Source organism: Rhododendron vialii, chromosome 12a, assembly GCF_030253575.1.
Source record: "Rhododendron vialii isolate Sample 1 chromosome 12a, ASM3025357v1".
Lineage (NCBI taxonomy): Eukaryota > Viridiplantae > Streptophyta > Magnoliopsida > Ericales > Ericaceae > Rhododendron > Rhododendron vialii.
Genome location: NC_080568.1, coordinates 32401271 through 32425066, shown reverse-complemented (window position 1 = coordinate 32425066; position 23796 = coordinate 32401271). Strand labels below are relative to the sequence as shown.

The window sequence follows — 23796 nt, the reverse complement described above, 5'->3', positions numbered from 1 at the left end:
GGCTCATGCATTTGTGCAGTGTCAGCCTTGGTGTTTGGGCTGCCCTGGCCTGATCCCAAGCTTGGTACCTCAGTGTTTTCCGGACCTACTGGTTGGTGTGTATGATTTCAAACTTGGTATAACTTTTTTATGGTAAACTTGGGAAATCATACATACTTCTGTCGGGTATGATTTCAACAATGAACTATGTTAGGAACACAATTTTAAAATACAAAGCCGGGCGCAAAACTACATCCAAAGCCGTTCAACACCTACACGCCACATACATCGAACAAATTCAAAAACAGTTGTTTCTGAAAGTTGTGGTCCTAGACTTCTTTATTGGAAATTTCAGTTTTGAATATTAAAATTGCATAACTATAGGGTCTTTCTGTATATTTTTGAAACCTTATGGAAGATGAGTGTAATATAGCTTTCGTTTATCAGAATTTCCTAGCCTGCATCCATTACAAAGCGGCTGAACTGTTTCTCTCTCCTCCGTAAACAACAATATACAGAAGAATCCTCAATCCCCAGCCAAAGGCCCTCACCTTCACGTACGTCGTCGTTTTGCTGCTGCTCTCTCTCTCTCTTCCCTCTTCTCTCTCTACACATGGCTGCGAGGCCGCCTCACTTTCTGTTCTCTACTCCTCGCTCCATGGTAGTGAAGACCCAACACTCCATCCGTTTCAATCACTTTCTCCCGTCAGCAATTAAAAGGTTGGTCTTTTATACCCTATAGATATAGATACTGAACGGTATAGTTCTTCAACTCAATTGTCATAATTGAATCTTTTTTTTTTTTTTCACTATCTTTTTTCGATAGCTATTTTATGATTTTGTGATCATTTTTAGTTCTACTGCAATCTCTAAGCACAAATTTTGTTCGTGTTGTTGAGAAATTGGCCAAACCAACAAACACACAACGCATGAAGAACAATCAAGAAAATAATTTACGGAATGCATGACACAGATATTTTTACGTGGTTCCCAATTGTGTAGTTCAGTATCAGTTTTACTATTATCGAATGAAGAATGGACATCTTGAACATCGGTTCCGCATAGCACGTATTTATAATATAGGGTTTACGTCACCAATTACCGTAATACTCCTGTCAGGTCAAATTGGGCTTCACAAGCCCAACTCTCGTGTATGGGGCTGGGTTGCAGTGCTCTGACAAATATTCCACAAATCGCACCCCCAGCGTAGAGTTAGGATTCTCAAACTGAGTGAGCAGGTTGGGTAGCTCAGGTTGGAGTGAGCTAGGTGAGTTGCTCGAGTGAGATACATGGTTATCCAGGTGGGCCCGGTGGCCAAATCTCCTTGTTTGGCTAGCGGGTTGACTGATCTACATGCTGTTGAAAGCTAGATCCACATGAGGTGTGTAATGCATAGCTGAAAAAACGCCAGTCACTATCTGAATGATTAAACAAATAACTGCTAACGAACCGAGATTCCGGAAAATATTCACTCGGGCATGCCCTCGTTGTAGTTTGCACTTGATTTGCCACTTTGGTAGTCCTCTCAGCCAAGTGCCAAGATTCCCATACTAGATTTGTTGCATTGTTTAGTCGATAAAATTTTGTTGGGTCATAAGCTAATCATCTATGTTTTCCATTTCACTCACATTTAGGCCCAACTACAATACCACTGAAAAGTATGGAGGTCCTCTGCGAAGCAGAATGAGGTGGAGTGGTTCTAAACAAGGGCGGAGCCAGGAATTTTGGTTAGTAGGGTCAAATTAGATTCATATGCAATATATTTTTTCTACACACAAGTCCAAAAATAACAAAATTAAAAGGTTAATTATAAGATCGATATGCACTAATAATTCATTTTTGCCTCATAATTGGCCCCAAAAGACTTGTTATATTTGAAAAATAATACATGATAGTCTCATTTCTAGCACTATCAACTCTCGAAAAGAAGAGAACGCTTGGGATTTCTATGTACTTAAAACAAGTTGGGGCAATTTAGAGATTTTTTGTGGGGTCAAAATAGCTAAATTATACATATTCCTATGAAAATTTGGGGTCAAATTAGTAAAAATGGGGTAAAAATTATACCTATCCCAAGGGAAATTTGGCAGCTAGTGGGGTCCGCCACCCTCCCTTATACCCATGTGCCTCCGCCTCTGGTTCTAAAGTATAATGGAAGGAGGGGAATATCTTAGATTAATGAACCTTCATAACCAATCTTCACTAGACAGAGAATATTTGTATAATTCATGTATCTTGGTTGTTTTTGTCTGTGAGGGTGAGGGTCTTTTTTGTACATCCCTTGGGCGGTCGATGTGGTATTATAAGGGCAGTTTCAATTTTTGACCATTCAATGGTGCAGTAGTAATAAATAATTTCACTCTTTGGCAGTGTCTGTTAGCCGAAAGAATGACCAGTCTCTGGCATCCTGCTCTGCTCGATAATTCTCTATGCTTATTGAAGTGTTTGATTTATTTTCTTTGTGCATAGCCAACGAGAAGATGATCGTGTGCCTCCACATGAAGGATTGTCCTCTGTTGCAGGTTTGTTCCATACGATTCCTCTATTTGGTGGATTTTATTCCTCCTTTCTGTATTGATGCATGGAATTCCTTTATTGCCCTCATAACATTCAAGTCATTTTCTAATTTGGTTATAGAGTATGTTCCTTCTTTATTGGTTTTCCCCCTTTGTTTTTGGCTGAAGAATGAACAAGAGGCAAGAGCCATGCTGATAAACGTGAAATTGTTTGGTCTATTGTTTTCTGTGAGAGAAAAATTCAGTAACTACTCTATGTACCAAGCTTATTATCTCTTGAGCGTTTCATGGGCATCAGTTGATCTTATTCTCTCCCTCTCTCTCTCTCTCTCTCTCTCTGTGTGTGTGTGTGCACGCGTGTCTCGTTAGTAGTTAATCACATTTCCCAGCAAACAGTTCTATGGTAACATGAATTGCTGCAGATAGCATTGTGAAGTGGAAAAGGAATATACAAGTTTTCCCCACCCATCTGTGACGAGAAAAAATGAGTATTCCTTTCTTCTTTGTTTTGCTGGTCTTGTGGACCTCTTTTGCCTCTTAGCAACGAAATTCAATCTCTTAGACAATTGGAGGATTTACTGTGTTTTTGTGCTGGATTTGACATATGTCCTTTATCTGGCATCAACATATGAGTCAGCTGTAGTAGTCTAATAGATATTTTGGCACTTATATGCCCCATCATCTGTGGTCTACCAGTCAACTCATAGTTATCGTTAGCAACTTGACCTGAATGTAGCCCTTCTCTCCCACTCTGTGTAGGTTATTATATTTCCTGTTCTCTTTCTTGGTTATTTTAACAATAACGATTTGCTAATTGTCTTCCATTTTAATAACCTTGGTACAACTTTGCAGTCACTTGTTTAACTGTTTATTATCATGCTAAATAAAAGGTGATAACTCTTTTTTGCATATGCTTTGTTAGATCATTGAGGGAACATTAACTGCATAACTATTTCTATGAGACTACGTCATATGGTTAATTCCTTGCTCATGAATGCTTTGTGGAAACGTTGAGGTGAATTTTTATATTCTTGTGTTTTGATCTTGATTAGGATTTCTTGTTCGTACTTAGTAGGAGGAGTTGTAGCTTTAGGAAAGTTCGATGCCCTGCACATTGGTCATCGGGAACTTGCGATCCAGGCAGCAAAGGTTGGAGTTCCATTTCTTTTATCATTCGTTGGAATGGCAGAGGTACTTGGTTGGGAACCTAGGTACAGTTACTTTTACCCAAGTTCTTGTTGGATATCTTTACGTACTCCTTCCTCTCTCTTGTAAAGTTTTGAATTGGTGTTGCAAAAAGGAGGTTACTGTGACACTGGCCGAATTCTCTATATAGGTGAAAATATGAGGAAGATGGAAAAATAAGAAGAACGTAAAAGGAACAATAATAGGGCCTACGTAGGTGGCCTTGTATTTGCTACAATGATAAAATGTGTTTACTAGCTATTTGGCTCAGGGAATTGCATCTCCTCTGCCAATCTAGGAATCCTCTTTATGCTAACCAGCAGCTAGATGTGAATCTCCACACATACTTGTCCTATTTCCAGTCCGCAATGCAAATTGTCGGCATGGCTTTTCACAATTGGATCATAACAAGCATGGTATACTATCCAGCATTTAGAAATCTTCATTCAGACGGGATACAAGCTATAAAATGATTGCCATATCAACTAGGCAACAACAATGGGTGTAAAGTATTTTTGGGGAGTGGTAATTGCGAGAGTTTCAATGAGTTAGTATGATAAACCCTGCGGGTTGTGTCATGGCTTTGTAAAGGAATACATTATACGTCCTTCAGGTTGTTATATGTCTTGGTCAAACCTCTCTCTAGGGTCAGTTGCTGCATCTTTACATTCACTCAATTCTATCTCCTAGCTGCATACCGTCTTGTGATCTATAGCGAGGTCTTTTGGCCTTGGTTCCAGTCAAATTTTCCACATTGCCTTCTTGACACAAGCAAATAACTAGAGAAGCCGCTCAGTAGACGTTGTCTATAGTATGTATGACCCAATCCTTGGTTGACATGCTCAACCTTGGACGGGGAGCGGTGTTAATGGCCCAGGTATCACTTCGCATGTCTGCCTCTGCCACGTAGCACCACACTTATGGAGACTTTGATGTTGAGATGATGTGGCGATGGTACGTGGTAGAGCTTGGACCCATCACTTGAAACTGGATTTTCTTAGAACAAAGTGTAACTACAACTCCTCTAACACGCCTTTGCACAAATTGGCTTCACCTATCAGAGATTCAGAATACCTTTCCCTTTTGTTTGTTATATCCTTTGGTATATGATTGTGATTTCAGTGTATAATTTTTGTTATTGAAGACCCTTTGTTTATTAGGTTCTATTTTGGAAAAGAAGAGGTGTTTGGTGGACTTAGCAATAATTTTTTGACATGAACTTTCTGTGCAGGGCTCCCATAGTTGCAAAATGTGATCGTAAGCGTGTTCTTTCCTCATGGGCTCCATATTGTGGTGACATAACACCCGTCGAGTACGAGCTTGAATTTTCGAAAGTTCGGCATCTTACTCCCCATCAATTTGTTGAGATGTTGTCAAAGAAACTTGGAGTGCGTGGGGTTGTGGCAGGTGACATAATTCTATACTCCATTGTTGTTTCACGCGGCGTTTGTTTCTTTAACAGCATTTGATAATAATCAAAACTCAATGATTTGTGGCAGGCGAAAACTACCGGTTTGGATACAAAGCTGCTGGTGATTCATCAGAGCTGGTCAAGTTGGCTGAGGAGTATGGGATGGGGGCGTACATAATTAATAATGTCATGGACAAGAACCAATACTATGGAAATATGGGCTCAAGTAATTTGAAAGAGCAAGGGCAGGTCTCATCTACTCGTGTTCGTCTTGCTCTTGCAAAGGGAGACATGAAGTACGTCTCAGAGCTTTTGGGTCGCCAACATCGTCTTGTGGTAATGGTGAAAGATCAGGAATGGTTAGTTAGCAACCAACACAGGCTGTCAGCTCGGAAATCCTGTTTCCTAAATCTTCCACCAAAGGAGGGGCTGTACAAGAGTTGCTCTGTTTTAATCGGCAATGATAAAAATGTAGTGCCCTGCAAAGTAACAATTGATGCTAGTGATATTCATTTGGAGTTGCATGATGCAGCTACTTGTATGCGTATTATTTCTCAAGATTTTCAGTGCTTGGGTATCGACTTTGGTGAGTCAGGAGCTTGATTGTTGTCGGCGGTTTTTATTTAACTTTCCTCCCAATTAATTGCTTCATGGTTCATAAGTTTTTATCATTCTTATTGTAACAGGAAGAGGGTGTATTTGTTGTAGAAGCTACGGGTTGATTCGTAATCAATTATCTGGCCCATCATTGCATTTGTCAATTACTACATATTTTTTGTACTGGAAAATGTTAATTGATTGGTTCAGTTGAATCAATGTGCCTTGCATCATGGTTTCAGACAGATAAAGCTTGACATTTGGTTGCATGGCTGAGATTTTAATTTTAGCTCTCCCTCCCTTGTGAACGTCTACTCTCACTCTGAAGTCATGAATTTGTCTGAAATCTTCTGTTGTCTGTACGAGATGTTTGAGCAGCTTATGATATGATCGCAACCCTTCTTTCGGGAGCTGCGCTTATGAGAAGCTTCTGATCGCAAAAGCGATGAAGTTCAGCAATGAGTTCTATATCAGTTACAATGAGCTGCCCACAGCTCAAGATTCCATGGATTTTGAAGGTCTGTCATTTGCCAGAACAACCGTTCTCCAACTTCTCATGGGAGGAAATACGATACCAACTTCTCATGGGAGGAAATACGATACGAATGGTGATTACTTTAGGCATTTCCTTCCAATATCGGAAGCCGTATGTTGAAATGGTTCTCTCATTTCTATGAGCTTGGTGTATCGTTGCAATGATCTGTGGCTTACTGTGGTTGCCTAGATGATGCCAAAGGAGGAGTATATTTAGGTGCCATAGACAACTCCATCAAGCACCCAAACGTAATGCAAAGTGCATAATTGGAAAAACCCTATCCTCTACCATAGTTGTCATACCTGTTTCTCGAACTTGTATGATTGTTTTTGCAATGGTTGGTTACAGAGAGAACTCGTAAACTAGTTTATTTGATGAGCATTGATGGATTTAATAGTACGCAAAACTGTCCAGAATATATCACGAGCTATTCAGTTTCCTGTAACTGAGTTTAAGCTTGGGTTCTACAAAAAAAATTTCCGTCGAAGTGCCTCCCTAGTCATCGCACTTGTGCCTCAAAACTTAAATGATAAGAGTGTAATTACAATGGTTCGTTTTTGAAAAAAGTTAATCCACAATCCATGTGCCCATTTCTTGTGGAATTCTTATTTGTTTTTCTATTGTCATTGTCAAAGAAAGTCTACAATTTCTTTTTCTTTTTTCACATGCACTTCTTAGGCTCTGTCCCGCTATGTATTGTAAAAGAATAATCTGTTTCGTAAATCGAGAAATAAGTTTTTAAAAAATAAAAATCTTAAGGGTCGTTTGAATGCCGCCATGAGAAGGGGTATTAATTTCCCCTCTTCCTACGACCATGGGCCCATGGTTAATCCTTGGTTTGAAAACCCATTTTGCCGTGGGTATTAGTTTTTCCCTGGATTCTCTTGTATCCCTTAATAGCCCCGGCGGGGATTATTTATGGGGAGGTTTTGGGATGGTATTAAATAATACCCCTTCTCTCTTCCAATGCAACTACAAAACAAATCTTAGGCTGCTGATTTTGTCATTCTCTTTTTTGTTAATGTCATTCTCCTGCAAGTATTTTTTGGTGCAAAAATACACTAGCAGTAGAGTGGCGTTAATAAAAATGAGAGTGACAAAATTATTTCCCCAACCGTATCTTCTATCTTATCCATCATCTAAACCAAGTATTATTTAATTTCCATTCTCTAATACCTCATCCAACTAACTACTTTTTAATCCCCTTGTCACTTCAATTACATGATACCCCTACTATATTATCTCCTCTCATAACTAATATTCTCAATTCTTATCCTGCATCCGAACGGCCACTTAACATGAGCCTTATTTGTTTTTTTTTTCTTTTCCAATTTTCATTGTCAAAGCAAACAGTTCGCACATGACCAATTGTCGGGCTCAAGCGACGCACGCCGTAGCCACAAGCCACTGTTAGCCATCGTCCCTTTTCCCATTTTCCATTTTCCAATCGAAACGAAATTTTACAGAGAGAGAGAGAGAGAGAGAGAGAGATCTGAGATCGAACCAAAACCATGTGGAGAAGACTCTCAAAGCCGCTTCGAACCCTCACCACAACCAATCTCCACCGCTCCGCCGCCGCCGCCGCCGTCTCTCCTCCTCCTCCGCCGCCCCACCTCCCGATCTTCACCGCTGTATCTCGCCACTTCACTGCCGATTCCAGTAAATCTCACATATCTCTTCGCAAAACCTTGTTCATAGCCTTGTTTTTGCTGTTGGGTAATGGTAGTAATTTAGAGGTGTTTGAATATTCAACTGTTGGTTTCAGGTACTGCTGTTTCGAAGAAGAAAGTGGAAGATGTAATGCCGATTGCTACCGGACACGAGCGCGAGGAGCTCGAAGCTGAGCTCCTGGTGAGTTAAAATAATTGAGGTTTTATTGGAAATGCTGGATTTTGATACGTTACTTTTAGTAATTTTGCTCTAATGCTGGTGTTTATTGGTTTGATTGAAATAGGGACGGAAAATTCTAGATATCGACTATCCGGATGGTCCTTTCGGTACAAAGGTTAGTACATATTATGGTGTTAGAACATTTGTGAATGTTAAAAGTCCCACATCGAATAAATAGAAAAAGGGTAGGATCTTACAATTGGGTGGCTCGTGGATATAATGTATACTGCGTCCAAGTGATGTGGTGGACTCTCTGCCTTTACTCCCATACACATTGGTTCTTGAGCATGCAGTGGCGGGTCAATGCATGGCATAAACTTCCAACATATGGTTTTAGAGGATCTGATGTTATTGTTACTTGATTCGACGTTTATTGCTTCACTAATCAGGTCGATTTATCCACGTGATGAATTGAAGACTTGGATTCAAAAGACTGAGTAGGAAGTAAACTTGCGTTCGACATTTGTGCACATAACAAATGAAAGGGGCAGCTATGGTCTTATTTTATCTCAGTATAGGCAGTGTAGGCTTTTGATAGAGATGGAACTTCTATGGGACCTATGGAAGATTAGAAGTAAAGTGGCTACTTGGGTTCTTAAATTGATGCCTTAGTTTTAGATGTCAGTTTTTAGCTATAGAAAAATTGCAGTGTATTTTCCCTCTTCCTTGAGCATATGTATAATTCGATAAGTAATTAAATCCGTATCTATGTATCTATACAGACTATACTTTTTATCTCTGTATTCTGTATCATGGGTTGGAAGTTTTAAACTTCGAAACTTCTAGACGTTGTGCCTCCTGACGATTGATGGATTGAGATGGAAATAGGATTTGGTTATAATTGGTTCCTGTGATGATTATGGAAGCATGTTGTCATCCCTAAATGGTTTTGTAATTTTTTTTACCTGTAGGAAGCACCTGCAATCGTTAAGTCCTACTATGACAAAAGAATTGTTGGATGCCCTGGAGGTGAAGGGGGTAAGTCCCAATTATATTTCCTTCGAATTGAGTGATTTATTATGTCTTTGCATAATTGTGTCTCTCTGGAATTCATTAAACTAGCTTGTTCCTTACTGTATTGTCCACAAAATTTTAGCCTCTTGCTTATAGCTATGTAATATTACTTCTTCTTTTTTTGTTTGTTTACCCTTTTTTCAACAGAAGACGAGCATGATGTCGTTTGGTTCTGGCTAGAGAAAGGCAAGCAACATGAATGTCCAGTGTGCTTGCAGTACTTTGAGGTGAGTAAAGTCCTGAATGAATCAGTAGGTTTGTGGAAAGATGTAGCGTAGATGAAACTGAACATTTGGATAATAAGTTTTTCTCCAGGTTTTGAGATTTATCTTTGCGTTTGATTTTGCTACCTAAAAATCTGTATGTAAGCTATTTTTGGAAACATATTTGTGACTTATAACAAGTCTTTGATTGCTGGTCCAGAATTCCACTCAACCCTATAGTGGAACTGTTATGGCCTGGATAAGATTTAATGGGGGGTTAATAGTCTTGTTCCGTGAATGAACTTTTACCATCGAAATGGCAATTTTAGAGTTGACTAGGGTGTATGTTTCTTAACAATTAGCTCGAATTACTGTTTTTTCGGTACACTGCCTGAAAAAGTCCAAGTGGTGTAAGTGTTAGCACAATTATCTTAATATTTATCGTCTTTTTGCAGTTGGAAGTGGTTGGCCCAGGAGGACCTCCTGATGGACATGGTGATGATGAGCATCACTGATTTCTGGTTGCAATGTTTTTGCCAGAATAAAATCTGGTGAAACTTTGGGACTGTTCACTATATTGTGGTGCTCAGAATTCAAAGGACTGTTCACTATATTCTGGTGCTCAGAATTCAAAAGGGTTTGTACTCTTTTTTTCCTTTCGGCAAATCTTTGGTTCTCATGGTTGTTACCATGGCAAAGTTCGATATTTTTTCCCACAATTTTGGATGATAGATGTAAGCGTGTCATCAATTGGAATTTATTGATTCCATCAGTTCTCTTCAGCGCAACACTAATAATTGGTGCCTACTGTGACATTTCTCTTGTATAACGTGGCATTCTTCTGCAAATTAATTATTGACCGTCACCGACTCGCCATGGACCTAATTGCTGCGCTAGTAATTGTCAAACTTTACCACCTTTCTTATTCAATACTTTACTCGACGAGGATTGCTTCACACTTTCTTATATTTTAACTTCCTTATGGTGCACCATCTCTTCTGTGGTTGCTTTATCATGAGTGTGTGACCCTGCCTGTTAGAGCAATTTAGGGAACTTTTACTGGCCAATTCAAAGCGTGTGCTTGATTGTAATTTTGTGTTGTTTTTTAAGTATTCTGAAATGTGGGCTTGTGCAACTATTAACTGGATAGTACATTGTATTAAGCAATGCTGTAGTTGAGCATTTGAACCATGCGGTGGTAGTGGTTGTTTTGTGAGATTGTACTGGCTCCATTGTTGATGGAATTGTGAAAAAACTTGATGGGGGACTCTGTGTTACACGGTGAACTGTAGGCTATTTGGTTAGCTGGTCAAGTGTTTGTTTCTTTTGGGCTTTCCAATGCGGCGGTTCAATCAGACAACAAGCAAGCCATTCTCTTTAGCGTGTCTCTGAGCTAGTTCCTCCTTGGGAAGATATGGCCTTAATCTCAAATATCAGAACTTTTGTTAGGTATAGTGTGATGTCTCCCTTTTGGATTTGAAATCTCGGGCGATTGGGTCATTCCTTGTATAGCTACCCTAGTAGTTAAAAGGAGCTCACTCTCTTCTCGCTTTCAGATGTTTCTGTTTCTCTCTAGCCGGAATGGGAGGGGCTACAGTGCACCTGCCGCACTACACCGTGTAGTGCAGCCGATTCGGCTATCCATCTCGGCACGAACGGTTCGGATTTAATCCGAGCTCCTACAAATTCTAGCCGTCCATTGTTTGGATGAAAATCTGAGCCGTCCATTGCCGAGATGGACGGCCGGATTGGCCACACTCACTACACGTGTAGTGTGGGAGGTGCACTACAGCACCCCGGATCCCTCTGTAGCCCTGGTGGCCTTTATCCTTGGTGGGAGAAAAAAAAAACGGCATTTGCACTACACGGTGAAGGGCCATTTTGCGTATAGGATTACCGATTACTGGATTCTCTTGGTTTTCGGTCGCAAACTCGTTTCTTGAACTACTTCCTTGCGGTAGAGATACCTCTCTGGTTGTTGGCCTTGTTTGTCACTTTCTTTGGGACTGGACCAGTCCTACACACCGATCCTTGAACCTGGTTCTCTGGCAAGAATATTTTCAGATTTGGTCCTTGCTATCCATTTACAAAGCGAATCTTATCAGTATTGGTAATGACACAGTTTCATTCGGTCCTGCTCATATAATTAAGTTCAGGTAGGTAAACCTAAACGAACTACCGTTCATCTTTTGTCGCAGCTATTCTCTGCTCGCGTTTACTGTCAACTGGCCGAATGAGAGATTGTAGAGGCAGAATCACAAACCACCTTCTCAGCCTTTTGTGTCGGCGCGATATTCCTCTTCGAGATCTACTACTAATATTAATGATTTTATTGGAAGGTACTTTTACTGGCAGATCTAAGATTATGTTGAGGCCAACCGGTAGTTACTGGGGGTGAAGATGCTTTGCTAGTTGGGGTGGAAAAGGTAAAGCATAATTTGGTTCCTAAACCAGATTCATTTGATGCTCAGAACCGCTTTTACCATAAAGCTTGTTAAATAGTTTAACCATGCTCGCATTAAATGAAAATCGTTCACCAAGTGATTAATTGATTTGTGTTTATTATTAAATGAATGGCTCCGATCCAACGTGTCGGTCGGTTTTTTTTTTTTTATAGATAAATGTTTGGTAATCATGTTCATTTGTAGCCGATCACCATGAGTTTTGAATATAAATGATTTTCTCAACAAACTCTACAAAATGGACGATTTTAATAATAAAAATTAGTCCAGAATAATAAGGTTAAAAAAGGGTCAAGTTTTTCTCTAAAACTGGAGAGGAGGGGAGAGGATTGGGTTCCTATTTACTTTTTCTAATAAAGTAACGCGTAATTTTCTCTTCTCTGTCAATTTAAGATCTACGAGCATCTGCAGTGCAGTGGCATAACCAAAACCAAAAGAGGATTGGGTTCCTATTTACTTTTACTAGGAAAATTTCAAACAAAAATAAGAAATAGCCGAGTGGGTGGTGTGTGATATCATGATGAATCATCAGTGATGATATCTCGTTTTATTTAGGCTGCTAATTTTGTCACTTTCTTTTTTGTTAACGCTACTTCTCTGCAAATGTATTTTTGGTGTAAAAATACACTTACAGGGGAGTGACGTTAATAAAAAATGAAGTGACAAAATCATTTCCTCTTATTTATTCATTTTTTTTAGAAGTTTTTGGGTGCCAAACGGATACCACGTGGTGGTACCCATGGCGATCCGGACCATCTAAACGTGGTTTGGACGGCTCAAATTTATTCTCTTCCTTCACCCCACCACTCTCTTTCCTATTTTTCTCTCTCTAAAATTTAGACCGTTCAACATACATTTAGATGGTCCGGATCATCGACAAATACCACGTGTGTGGTACCCTATCGGCACCCAAAAAATTTCTCGATTTTCAGTTTCCTTTTCCTGCTGTGAAATGTTGCATTAGCGAGAGGCCGTCCTTTTTAGTTGAGGGAATCAAAAGAGAATTGATTCAGAAAACCCATCACTATCTCTTACCAATAATAATGACAATGGAACAAACGATCGATATACTCTATATGCTACTTTCTATTCCATTGGAATAATGGGGAGAGAGAGAAATTTCGACATATGGCTTCCACTATTCCGGATGCAAGGATCCTGTAGTGCACGAGTTTACTAAAGGAGCTAGTGTTTATAGGAGTGTAGTGCTCGGGGAATGCATTTATTTGATGGCTAACCAAAGTAGAGAAAAAAAGTTTTTTTTTTTTTTTTTTTGAAAATTGGGTAACAATTGCTGGAGATGCTGTTACGTATCCAAACGCAATGTATACTACAGGAGCTAGTGTTTATAGGAGTGTAGTGCTCGGGGAATGCATTTATTTGATGGCTAACCAAAGTAGAGAAAAAAGTTTTTTTTTTTTTTTGAAAATTGGGTAACAATTGCTGGAGATGCTCTTACGTATCCAAACGCAATACATTCAATGTTACTCGTAATTAAAATAACGAATGTAGTATTTCTTTTAATCCATATATACTGGAGTAAGTTTTTTACAGTTTTGTCTGCATGCACGGTGACTGGATGCTGCATTATGATGCCACTGATGGGTGGTGGCCCGATTTTGCACCGACGGGCACGCGGGGCCCACTTTGGGTCCCGCACAAATGATCCGAGTCGTTCGATAATTTTAAAAAACAAAACCGATTGGGCCTTCTAGAAATTAGCTTAATTCGATACGTATAAGTGCTCGATCTAATCTTCCCATTTTTATCGATTTTTAAGAAATGGGAAGATTGGATCGAGCACCAACGCATATCAGATTGAGCTGATTCCACACGGGTTCACTCGTTTTTTTTTATAATTACTAAACGACTTGGATCATCCGTGCAGGATCTAGAGTGGACCCCGAGTGCCCGTTGGTGCAAAATCGGACCACCACCCCTCGGTGGCCATAGGTTTGTCGGAAGTTTAATTTTCCCTTTATCAATCGTCTTATGAAAAGGAGAGTGATTTTGCCACTCCTATTTTTGCTAATGCCACTCTTCTTTGTGTCTTTATTAGATGATTTGTTTTGTGAGAGAAGAGAAGTGACATTAAAAAAAAGAGGGTGGCAAAATCAATTCCCAATGAAAATACTATTTCTTTTGTTTCTTTGTCCTCCCACGAGTGCAAATCCTAATTCTCCAACTAAGAATCCCTTTTCTTCCGAGTTTGAAGTGCAATCAACCAGATTTTGTTTTGCTTGCTTTTCACTGCAACGATTCTTGAAAGCTGTCAATGGAGTTTTATTCTTCTTACTAGTATGTGATAAGAACCTTCTTTCAAAGAAATTCCCTTACGATTCCATCACGTGGTTTTCCTCATGGAACTGGGGGTGCACGACAGGGATGTAGTGCGCGATCTGAATCTTCCGTCTTAATAATCCATGGTTAATAGTTCTCCTCTCTCTGGGTGTGTAAATATCGTGGTACAACTTACATTTTCGTGGGTGCTGCGGCTGATAGAATATGAAAGTGGCGCTAAGAGCCAAAATGGCATAAAGCCCGTTTTCAGTGCTCTTTAGAAGGGATGTCACCGCTCTACCTGTCCAAAACATGGACCGGAGAGAATTCGGATCCCATCTAAATCGAATAGGCGAAGAATGGTAGCTGGAAGGATGGATCGTTATTGGCTTTCCAGCTTTCCCCATTGGGTAGAAATGCCAGTTTACAGCATTTTTGGAAACTGTACCATGTCATAATTTGACATTTGGAAGGCTCAAAATGTTAGGAATATAATTTGTGGCCCGGCGATCAATCACATGATTATGTGTACAGATTTGGGTTCAATTGATCTCCTCCATACGGATTTTGCTTCGACTTTAGTTGGACCCCGTTAGTAAATGGTGAAATCGGTTATTAATCGAGGTGTCTGTAACCTAGAGTGGACATCTTGAGTTGTCAAGAAAAGTAATTATTGACAACGAAGCAAGAACAGAATTCCTGGAATTGCTTGTTATAGGCAAGAAGGGTTTAGTTTAGCTTCTATGGCAGTGAAATGTGGAATTCCTTCCTTTTCTTTCGAGAACAAGTACGAGGGTTTTTTTTTTCCCTTTGCACAGCGAATATATGACTCTCTGGGGAATTCTATGATATTAAAAGATGAATTAAAAATCATCTTAGGAAGCATTTCCTTTTTATAAAAAAAGGGTATATTTGGTCTGCCACCTTTGGAATGACATTTATAGAGGGAAGACTTCCATAGTTAGGCTATAAATCATACTATAAAACAAGAAAGTTATACCCACACTAGTATTAAGGCCCATTTCCACTAATTGTGAAGTTGTTCATACTGAACTAAAAGTTTTTGATAAAAGTTAAATTATTTTCACTAATCTAAAACATCCAACACAATTTCTACAACTTATAATTTAGAAGAAACAATTTGACGTTTATGGACTACAAGATATAGTCTATAACTTAACGTGTAGCAGAAACGCCCCCGAAGAATTCAGATAGTTCTTTGTCAAAATTTCCATCTTGGTTGACTTGTACCTATGTTTATGTGTTCAAACTTCAATTTAATTTACTTTAATCTCCATTAGCAAAAATAGTGCCAAACAGCATAATTTTGTTTTTCTTCCAGGAAATCACTAATACATGCATAAACCATTTTCCTAATTACCAATGGATTCTTCTTTTGTTGGGTGTGGGATAAAGAAGGAGTTGACAAACTAAAGGTTTCCCCCTTTATTAATTACTCTCCCCAAAAGGAGGGAAACCTAAAAAGATGATGTTTAGGAAGGTTGTTCGATGCCACTTGCAGCTATTTCACCCAATCATCATTTTGCATGAACAAATTTTGTTGGCGGGCTTAAGTCAAACCAATATGAGTGATAAAAATTCTTTCTGCTGCCGCTGCAGGTAGAAATCGTGGGTTTTTCATCACTAAATTCTTCCTGCGGTCGGTAGAAACCGTGGATTTTTCGTCATTGCCATTATGAGTTCCACTGTGTGTTTATTGTAGATAATAATCTTAAAACGATCATCTTGTTAGGCTCGCAAAGCAGTATATCCACGGGAATAATCAACTTGATCGGATTTCGATATGTATATCAAAATTGAATTTTGGTTTGATCAACACAAACGGTGCAGTGTATGCATATGGTAACGCAGCTTCGGGGGTTAGATTCGTGATCACAATGTTGTTTTTCTCCTTAGTTGGAAACTGCTCAGTTTTGGCTGCGGAATTATGGGGCCTGAGAGATGGCCTTAAGTTAGCAAAGGATCTCAACTATTCCAATATTGTTGTTAATATTGTTGTTTGTACTGATGCTATTGCAATAATCAATGTCATCCAGAACCAGAACCAATCAAGTGCCTCTGAGCAAATTGATATTTGATTTTGGTTTCTACACTTTAGGGTTTCAAGATGGCACAACTCAAACATGACTACCAGAAGGCCAATCGTTGTGCCGACGTATTAGCAAGGAATGCAATGACTCAAGAGTTGGGATTTATTATCTTTGATGTTGTTCGTCTTTGGTAGATTTTGTAGGGGTTAAGTACCCTAGACTTATTTTTAAATTGTAATCTATGCATCATCACTTAAACCCTCACAATCCAAGCACCACAAAATGCCGATTATTCCCATGTTCATCAGATTAATCAGTTCCTTAATGATGTTAGATTAGACAGCACCACTTCACTTTCACAATTAATGGGTATCCATCAATCATCAGAAATACTTATTCAAATGATTGAAAGAGGAGGGGGTATTTTTCCTTTTGCAAAATTGGGTTTTATTCTTCGTTGGTTTGAGCAAGAAGTCCCATTTTGTGGGCTTGCCTTTATTCAAGGTATAGATTCCCTCTATGTTGCAAATCTAGAGCCCTAAAAACTGTATGGCTGGGGCATGCATGAATGTGGTATGTGGTGTGGTTAATTTCTGCTTTGATTCGATCTCTTTGCGGCACCTACAAAGATAACTTGCTTTTGTCATTTTCTTTCTCTCTTTGCATGGATTCTCTCCTTTTAGTGAACAGGTAGCCCTGGTCAGAGCTCAATGCTCAATGAAAAAAATGAATTCATGTAGCCAACAATAATTGATTGGGACCGAAGGCTCGGTTTGGTAGATACTCTCCTTTTGGGTTTTCAGTGGGTTCTAGGCACATTGTGCAGCTGGTTTACACATACAAAATGCAGGATATTTGAGGTGATTTATTCCATTCTCAAGATAACCATTTGGGTATAAATAGAACCCATCATCTGGGTTTCTCTTCATTGCAGTTCCTCTTCTTATCCATTACAATAGGAGGTATAACTACTGCACAGCACAGGACAATGAATACTGGTTAGTTCCATGTAGTCCTAAAATTTTCTTCAATTCATCTTGGCTTTGACTGTTACTAGTTCTTTCCTGCGTTTTGCTATTTCCTTCAACTGTTCAAGTCGGTTTTCTTTGATAGAGAAGGTTGGTGTCTATTATTAACTTATAACAGTGTGCCCAGAATTTAACCAAATCAATGCAGGACCTAAGTTTTGTTACGTTATGTTCAAATGTTACGAATTTCTATAAGACTGTTGTGAATTCAAGGTGGATTCAACCCCTTGAATTCATTTTGAATCCGTAACACTTACATAAACACATAACAAAATGCTGGCCCGAAATTTAACCAAATCGATGTGGGGGTTAACCTTGTTATGAATTTGTGTGCACATGTTATTCAAGGTGGATTCCAAGGTTGTATAACCCAGTTAGCGGTGTATATTATAGCATTTGCCTTCTTTTATTCGTACTTCTTTTTTGAAGTAATGACTTTGTTGCTATGAATTATCAGGTGGTAGAACAACCAGGAGGACATGTGACTTTGGGAGGACTTATGTAGTTAAGCCAAAAGGGAGACACCAGGCTACAATAGTCTGGTTGCACGGCCTTGGGGACAACGGGTCAAGGTAGAATTATAACTTTTCCATGCGCGATATCTTTTTTAGTATCTTTGTTGCTTGTTTACTTGGTAGTTGGTACTTCTTTAAATCTTCCCTTATCCTTTGCTATTCGAAATGAAAGATTAGTTTACAAGTAGCAGAGATTCATGTTTAACAAACTCAACCTATCAATACCTTTATCTGGAATTTGAAATATGTCTCTTGTGTTTGGAACTATGGATTGTATGGATTGACGTCGTCGACATGGTGAGCCTGCGGCTTATTGTTTTTGTGAACTTACTCTTCATTTCTGACCAACTGCTACGACTGTTGGAGTTCTATTAGTTTCCCTTTAAACTAGGTAGGTGAGTTGTAATGAAAGGGTAAAGTTAACAAATGAAAGTGTGAGATGATTTCAAGGACTTAAATATCTTATCATATTCCTAAGTAGAATCTATTATCGCTTCTTTTAAATACTTTTTACTCTGAACACTCTCTCTTTTTGAGCTGTGATCCCATGATTGAGTTGATGTGGAAAAGCAGTGCACCTTAAAACTATGTAAAACTCTTGATTTACGTGCTTTCAATCTTGTCTCATTCACTTCCAGGCTCAATTTAGGAAACCTTGAATTGGTAAAGGAATTTATGCTTGATGCTTGACTGAGGCCCCCCAGTTCACTAACTCTGTTTTTTTATACCTATTGAGGAAGCAAGCTTGTACCTTTTTGCCTAGAATATTCAGACAGGTGGAAGTAATTAAGTAGATACATACGACCTTCCTAAATTCGTGTTTTATTATGTTCCACTATGTGGCATAATTAGCATATATTCCTGGTTCAAAGATTGGTTCAATTAGTGCAACTTTGTGTTTTTTCTTGACGATTCTTCACTTGGAATGCTGCTTTCGCTCAACTCTTGTGGTCCTGATAATATCTACACGAATGATCAAGTGTTTACCACAATAAAGTGTCCGTTTCGATTAGTGCAACTTTGCTTTTTTTCTTGACGATTCTTCAATTGGAAGGCAGCTTTAGCTTAACTATTGTGGTCCTGATAATATCTACACAAATAATAAAGTGTTTTGCATGATAAAGTGTCTATTTCTGTGCTATTGGACTTCATCTGCATTCAGTTACTCTTACGTTTTGTGAAATGATTACTTAATCATCAATCTACTTAACAATCATGTAATTCTATATAGAAAAGACATGGCTCCTCATTTTGTGCTGTGCTTTGTTGCAGCTGGGCCCAACTCTTGGAAGCACTTCCTCTCCCAAATGTGAGCATATGCATTCCTTGACATATTTTTGAACTTTATGCTATATGTATTCTAATATTTCTATTGTATAAAGCCTTAAACACATAAATGTACTTTTATGCTCTCATAGTTGGAAAGTGCCTCTTTTATCCTCTTGAATTTGGTTTTAAATGGTTGGCACTTATCATTTTGCTGCTGCTTGATGCAGATTAAATGGATATGCCCAACTGCTCCTACTCGTCCTGTCGCTCTACTGGGTGGATTCCCTTGTGCTGCATGTAAGATTAAAGCTTGATTTCTTTTGCTGCTGTGAGACTCAGAGATATATCTTGTAACACTTTGTGTGTGATATCAGGGTTCGACGTTGGAGAACTCTCGGAAGACAGTCCAGATGATTTTGAAGGTTTAGATGCTTCAGCAGCCCACATTGCAAACTTGTTGTCTGGAGAACCTGCTGATAGTAAGTTTCTCCCTTGTTACGATATAAATTGGTCGTTGCATAGTTGCCTTGTGTTCAGTTGTTCTTTTCTCTAGTTCAGTAAAAAGGTATCATTAACTGTTATGATGATTCCACTCTCATAGCGACTCAAAGGATAAATCTAGTACAATTTACATATACCTACACTTAATTTTTATCCTTACCCCATTACGTCCAACTTTCAGTGTTAAACATGAAAGTTTGCTGTTTTCCAAGTGTCCGAGTTACAGTTAGGATGTTTGATAAATATAGACTATCCTGTTTTGAGTTGATACTGTTTCGGCCATTCTATCTGGTTATTTTGATTACATTTACGTCATTGTCCACCAATTTCATCAACGTAATCATTTGCTTATTTACATTCAGTTAAACTGGGAGTTGGAGGCTTCAGTATGGGTGCTGCAACTGCCCTCTACTCCGCAACTTGTTTCGCCCAAGGAAGATTTACAAATGGCAACCCTTACCCTGTGAACTTAAGGGCTATTGTTGGTCTGAGCGGTTGGCTTCCTGGTTCAAGGTCTGATTTCAATAGCTTCCTTACCGTATCAAACCTTCTTGCCCCTCCAAATTAAAGGAAAAGGGCAAAATGACTTTCATCAGCCTCTCTACCTCAGAATAAGCTTTCCAAAACTATTGAGATGATTCTGATATACTATCCGATTTGACTGCAAAATGTTAGGGTGCTTCTATCCCCCCCAAAACTTCTGAGAATCCATCTCCATTATATAATATTTCGAGGCTTATCATTCAACGGCTAGTTTATGCAGGAGCTTGAGGAACAAGATAGAAGGATCACAAGAGGCTGCAAGGCGTGCTGCATCTTTGCCCATTTTGCTTTGTCATGGAAACAGTACGTATTTTACCCCCTAGGCGGTGACCTTTTTTCACCTATTTAAGAAAATGCTTTTCTCGTTAGGATCCCTTTTTATTCAAACATGGCTCCTTCTCATCATGCTTGTTTGATATTTTTTTTCGGGTAAGGTAACTTGTTTGATTCTTTGTTAATGTTACAGGTGATGATGTTGTTCCTTACAAATTTGGAGAGAAATCGACACAGTTCTTGGGCTCAGCTGGATTTCGATATGTTTCATTCAAAACCTATGATGGGTATTTTTCACTTTCTTTTTGTTATCAGAATTCAACCAACGTAGTTTCAGCAGGATCAAATATCAATTTACTGAAATCTTGATTTTGATTCGTAGGCTCGGTCATTACACAGTACCGAAAGAGATGGATGAAGTATGCAACTGGCTAAACGGGAGGCTTGGACTTGACGGGTTTCGATCATAAACGTGGAAAAGAAGATTTCCCTTTCTCGCAACAGCTACTGAAGGGTGAAGAACCGGCAAAGAAATAAAACGAAAGTTTAAAGCATACATAAACGTAACGATTGTGGGGGTGATAACACATTTCTAATCGCGGTTTTGTCTACCGGCCTGACATGCAATAAGACTAGGATATGTTCTTTCTGTATTTTGGCGAATGAAGGTATTTAGAGCAGAATTTTTCTGGTTGATATTCCACTATGTATGAGCGTTTTGTATTCGTTTTTTGAATAATCAATTGAGAGGGCTATGGCTTCTTGTATATCCACACCTCTCTCTCTCTCTCAATATTTTTTTTTTTATCAATATAATATATGCATTTCACAACCTACAGCAGGTGCAACATTCTTCAAACCTTCATATAGCCCTCCCGCCATTGTTAGGCCTCAGCAGAATCTATACTACTACAAAACAACACAAGGGTATCTTGAAAAAAGTGTACTCACATAGTACTACGTACTTATTTTTTGAATTAAAAGTGATGTATTGTAAGAAAATGACATGTCTCGTAAAACGGAAAATGAGTACTTCAAAATTAAAAACCTTAGTGGAACAGAGCCGAACTTTTTGGGACCATGGAAGGCTGACATTGAATAGGGGTTTTGATGCAAGGGCTAATGTTTACAAATGTGCTGTTTTGATTCAAGTTTTGGACGGAAAGCCTAAAAAAAACACTAGATTTGAAGGGGAAAATGGGTATAGCATTGAAGAAGACATAAGTAGAGCTTATGATCCAAATTTTCACTCAAATTCGGGTTACAAAATGGGACAGGACTAGAAAAAAATGTACAGGTATTGGAAAGAACAAGAAAGATAGACTGATGAGGCTGTGTACTTAGGCTGTGTTTGGTTCTTGGAAATGTAGAAGGAAAAGATAAGGTAACTGTATTTTACATATACCATATGGCGGGAATCAAATGGTTTTCTTTTTTCTTTATTTGCACATAATTGGAAGTTATGTGGAAATAAAGTGTTTCAACTGAAATACATATAGCAGACATACCAATCCAATGTCACTGAACCAAACTCGACCAAAATTGGGTAAAAAAGGTGATTTCATACAAGCACTCAGCCTATACCCAGGAATGCACCAAAGAATTCTTCCCACTCCATTTCGGATAAACTAAAGAGATCATGAGATGCACTCAGGAAATCTTCAAAGTCTGCATCGAGTGAGAGATCATCAAAGAGAAATTCCAAACCCAAGTGATCACTCGAATCCACTCTAGGCTCCAACAACGGAGATGCACTAAGGAAATCTTCCAAGTCTCTTACACTGTCCAACCTCATCCCCACATCGACCTCTGACTCCAACGAATGAGATGCGCTCAGGAAATCTTCCCAGTCTCCTTCTCTGTCCATCCTCATCCAATCACTCTGGCGTCCCGAATCCACCTCTGTCGGTCGTACAAAGGGATGATCACGCCTTGCATGCTTCCTTAGTTCCGAATAAGTCCCTCTATAATCGCATGTCTCAAGAGCACAACTTCTTGGTTTGGAATTCATGAACCTCCGAGCGGGGTCCACGACCTTCCAATCACTGATTTGCCCCCGGCACAGGGGACAGGAAAGATCTGGTGATGCTGTGGAAGATGACGACTTGCGAAACTGGTCAAGACAGTTGGAGTGGCGGTAGCTCGTGTCGCACATGTAAGGGCGGCATCCCCTAGCATGGGAAGAACATAGTAAGAGGACAGCATTATGAGGGTGCTCCATGCATATAGGACATCTAACTTCTTCCCATTCCCTCTCATTCCCAACTGGGTGGACAAGATTTTTGGATTTGTACTGCTTACTGTTATTAGAGCTGCAAGGGTATGGGGATGCCCTGGATCCAGCAGTAGATGAGGAAGGGATTCTTCTGTCCTTTGGCATAATGGGAAACTGGTTAGGTTGTCACTGCAACCAAGAACTGGAAGGGGATAAAAAGATTGAACAAATCAAGTTACATTATGCATTATAGAATGTGCTTCACAGATATACAAAGGCAATTGTCAAACTGATATGGAGAAGATGCAGTCACGATATGGAGAAGATCCAGTCACATAAAGGTCTAATTATCAGCAAGACTAAAGAGAGTCATTTATGCAAGAACTTTCAAACTAAAACTCCCATCCCATTTGCCATTATTCCTGAAAGTCTTGTATGTATCAAGTTTCTTCCTTCTGTCAAGTAACTACTCCGTATGTCCAAGTTCGTACAAGTGGTAATGGCGGACATCACAAAAATAATTTCCTCTGTGCAGTCTTGGTAGATGTAGCAAAGCCATTAGAAAAAAGATCTAAAGACACCATTTTTATTAAAAACCGGTACGCAAAAGAAACACCATTAATCTACTATTTACGCAATTTCACCAAAGACACTTTTTCCTACTAAAAAAACCAATGTTGTAAAAAGTCGCTAGCGCTAGTCGGGCGGTCGGCCTCCTTCGAGCTATTAATCATATTAATCGGCGATTAATCGGTACATATTAATTAGTAATCGGCAATTAATCGTTAGTCGGACCTAATCGACCATTCTAAACAACCCATTTCTTATTGGGAAAAACGTCACCAACCCTAGAAAGAGAAACGCAAAAAGTGCAGAACTTCTAATGCGTCTCTCAGAATTGATTCATCCCTTCAACTGATCCTCTCTCTTTTTCCTTTTGAAAAAATCCATCCCCTCAAATCTGACCCATATAAGTTTATGCATACAAGAACTAAACAAACAACGAGCGTGTACGAAATTAATCGGAGTGCATTGGATTGATGAGCAATCGATTTATGTTACAGCGCGCAGAAGAGCAAGGCAATTAGCAAGACTTATAACAAGAGAAATACCTTACAAACTATAAACTGCTAGAGAGATAGAGAAGAAAACGGAAAAAGCAAAGACTAGATCAGATGAAATCAAACCTGTATAAACTAGAAAGAGAGAGGGCTGGATCTGAGAGAGACGGCAGGAGGAGAGCGTGAAGATGGTATTGGGCGTGACTAAAACATGGAGAGGTGTTTTGTATGGCGTTGGAAAGGAGATCGATCGAAAGAAGAATTGTAC

The 23796-nt window shown here is 39.2% G+C and overlaps 4 protein-coding genes across 7 annotated transcripts; 3 read left to right on the top strand and 1 right to left on the bottom strand.

Moving 5' to 3' along the window:
• Positions 1-445: 445 nt before the first annotated feature.
• On the top strand, positions 446-5852 carry LOC131309779 (FAD synthetase 2, chloroplastic-like). 4 transcript variants are annotated; one of them, XM_058336386.1, is made up of 6 exons: positions 446-699; positions 1614-1706; positions 2449-2501; positions 3571-3706; positions 4912-5087; positions 5180-5852. In XM_058336386.1, exons 1-6 carry the CDS (start codon positions 593-595, stop codon positions 5692-5694), a joined length of 1080 nt encoding a protein of 359 aa, XP_058192369.1. In that variant the 5' UTR covers positions 446-592; the 3' UTR covers positions 5695-5852. The 4 variants fall into 4 exon arrangements, with proteins under 4 accessions (XP_058192369.1, XP_058192371.1, XP_058192370.1 ...); XM_058336384.1 differs by having other exon boundaries at positions 460-699; positions 3568-3706; XM_058336388.1 differs by lacking the exon at positions 1614-1706.
• A 1715-nt stretch (positions 5853-7567) lies between these two features.
• Positions 7568-10195, top strand: LOC131309771 (putative cytochrome c oxidase subunit 5b-like). Its single transcript, XM_058336376.1, has 6 exons — positions 7568-7882; positions 7989-8074; positions 8178-8228; positions 9025-9091; positions 9275-9354; positions 9786-10195. The coding sequence occupies exons 1-6, from the start codon at positions 7735-7737 to the stop codon at positions 9843-9845; spliced, it is 492 nt and encodes a 163-aa protein (XP_058192359.1). The 5' UTR covers positions 7568-7734; the 3' UTR covers positions 9846-10195.
• A 6594-nt stretch (positions 10196-16789) lies between these two features.
• On the top strand, positions 16790-21086 carry LOC131309769 (uncharacterized). Its single transcript, XM_058336371.1, has 9 exons — positions 16790-17121; positions 17609-17723; positions 18939-18975; positions 19163-19232; positions 19310-19414; positions 19799-19949; positions 20200-20282; positions 20446-20539; positions 20635-21086. The coding sequence occupies exons 1-9, from the start codon at positions 17112-17114 to the stop codon at positions 20720-20722; spliced, it is 753 nt and encodes a 250-aa protein (XP_058192354.1). The 5' UTR covers positions 16790-17111; the 3' UTR covers positions 20723-21086.
• A 506-nt stretch (positions 21087-21592) lies between these two features.
• LOC131309768 (uncharacterized) lies at positions 21593-23796 on the bottom strand. The gene is made up of 2 exons (XM_058336370.1): positions 23655-23796; positions 21593-22669 (listed from the first exon to the last, which is right to left on the bottom strand). The coding sequence occupies exon 2, from the start codon at positions 22630-22632 to the stop codon at positions 21826-21828; it is 807 nt and encodes a 268-aa protein (XP_058192353.1). The 5' UTR covers positions 22633-22669; positions 23655-23796; the 3' UTR covers positions 21593-21825.

Coding starts and splice junctions, on each gene's coding strand:
- LOC131309779 (XM_058336384.1), top strand. CDS start 593: ATGGCTGCGAGGCCGCCTCACTTTCTGTTCTCTACTCCTCGCTCCATG. Junction 1,707..2,448: donor GGGCGGAGCCAGGAATTTTG/GTTAGTAGGGTC, acceptor CTTTGTGCATAG/CCAACGAGAAGATGATCGTG. Junction 2,502..3,567: donor AGGATTGTCCTCTGTTGCAG/GTTTGTTCCATA, acceptor GTTCGTACTTAG/TAGGAGGAGTTGTAGCTTTA.
- LOC131309771 (XM_058336376.1), top strand. CDS start 7,735: ATGTGGAGAAGACTCTCAAAGCCGCTTCGAACCCTCACCACAACCAAT. Junction 7,883..7,988: donor CCACTTCACTGCCGATTCCA/GTAAATCTCACA, acceptor TGTTGGTTTCAG/GTACTGCTGTTTCGAAGAAG. Junction 8,075..8,177: donor AGCTCGAAGCTGAGCTCCTG/GTGAGTTAAAAT, acceptor TGATTGAAATAG/GGACGGAAAATTCTAGATAT.
- LOC131309769 (XM_058336371.1), top strand. Junction 20,283..20,445: donor TTTGCTTTGTCATGGAAACA/GTACGTATTTTA, acceptor TTAATGTTACAG/GTGATGATGTTGTTCCTTAC. Junction 20,540..20,634: donor TCATTCAAAACCTATGATGG/GTATTTTTCACT, acceptor TTTGATTCGTAG/GCTCGGTCATTACACAGTAC.
- LOC131309768 (XM_058336370.1), bottom strand. CDS start 22,632: ATGCCAAAGGACAGAAGAATCCCTTCCTCATCTACTGCTGGATCCAGG.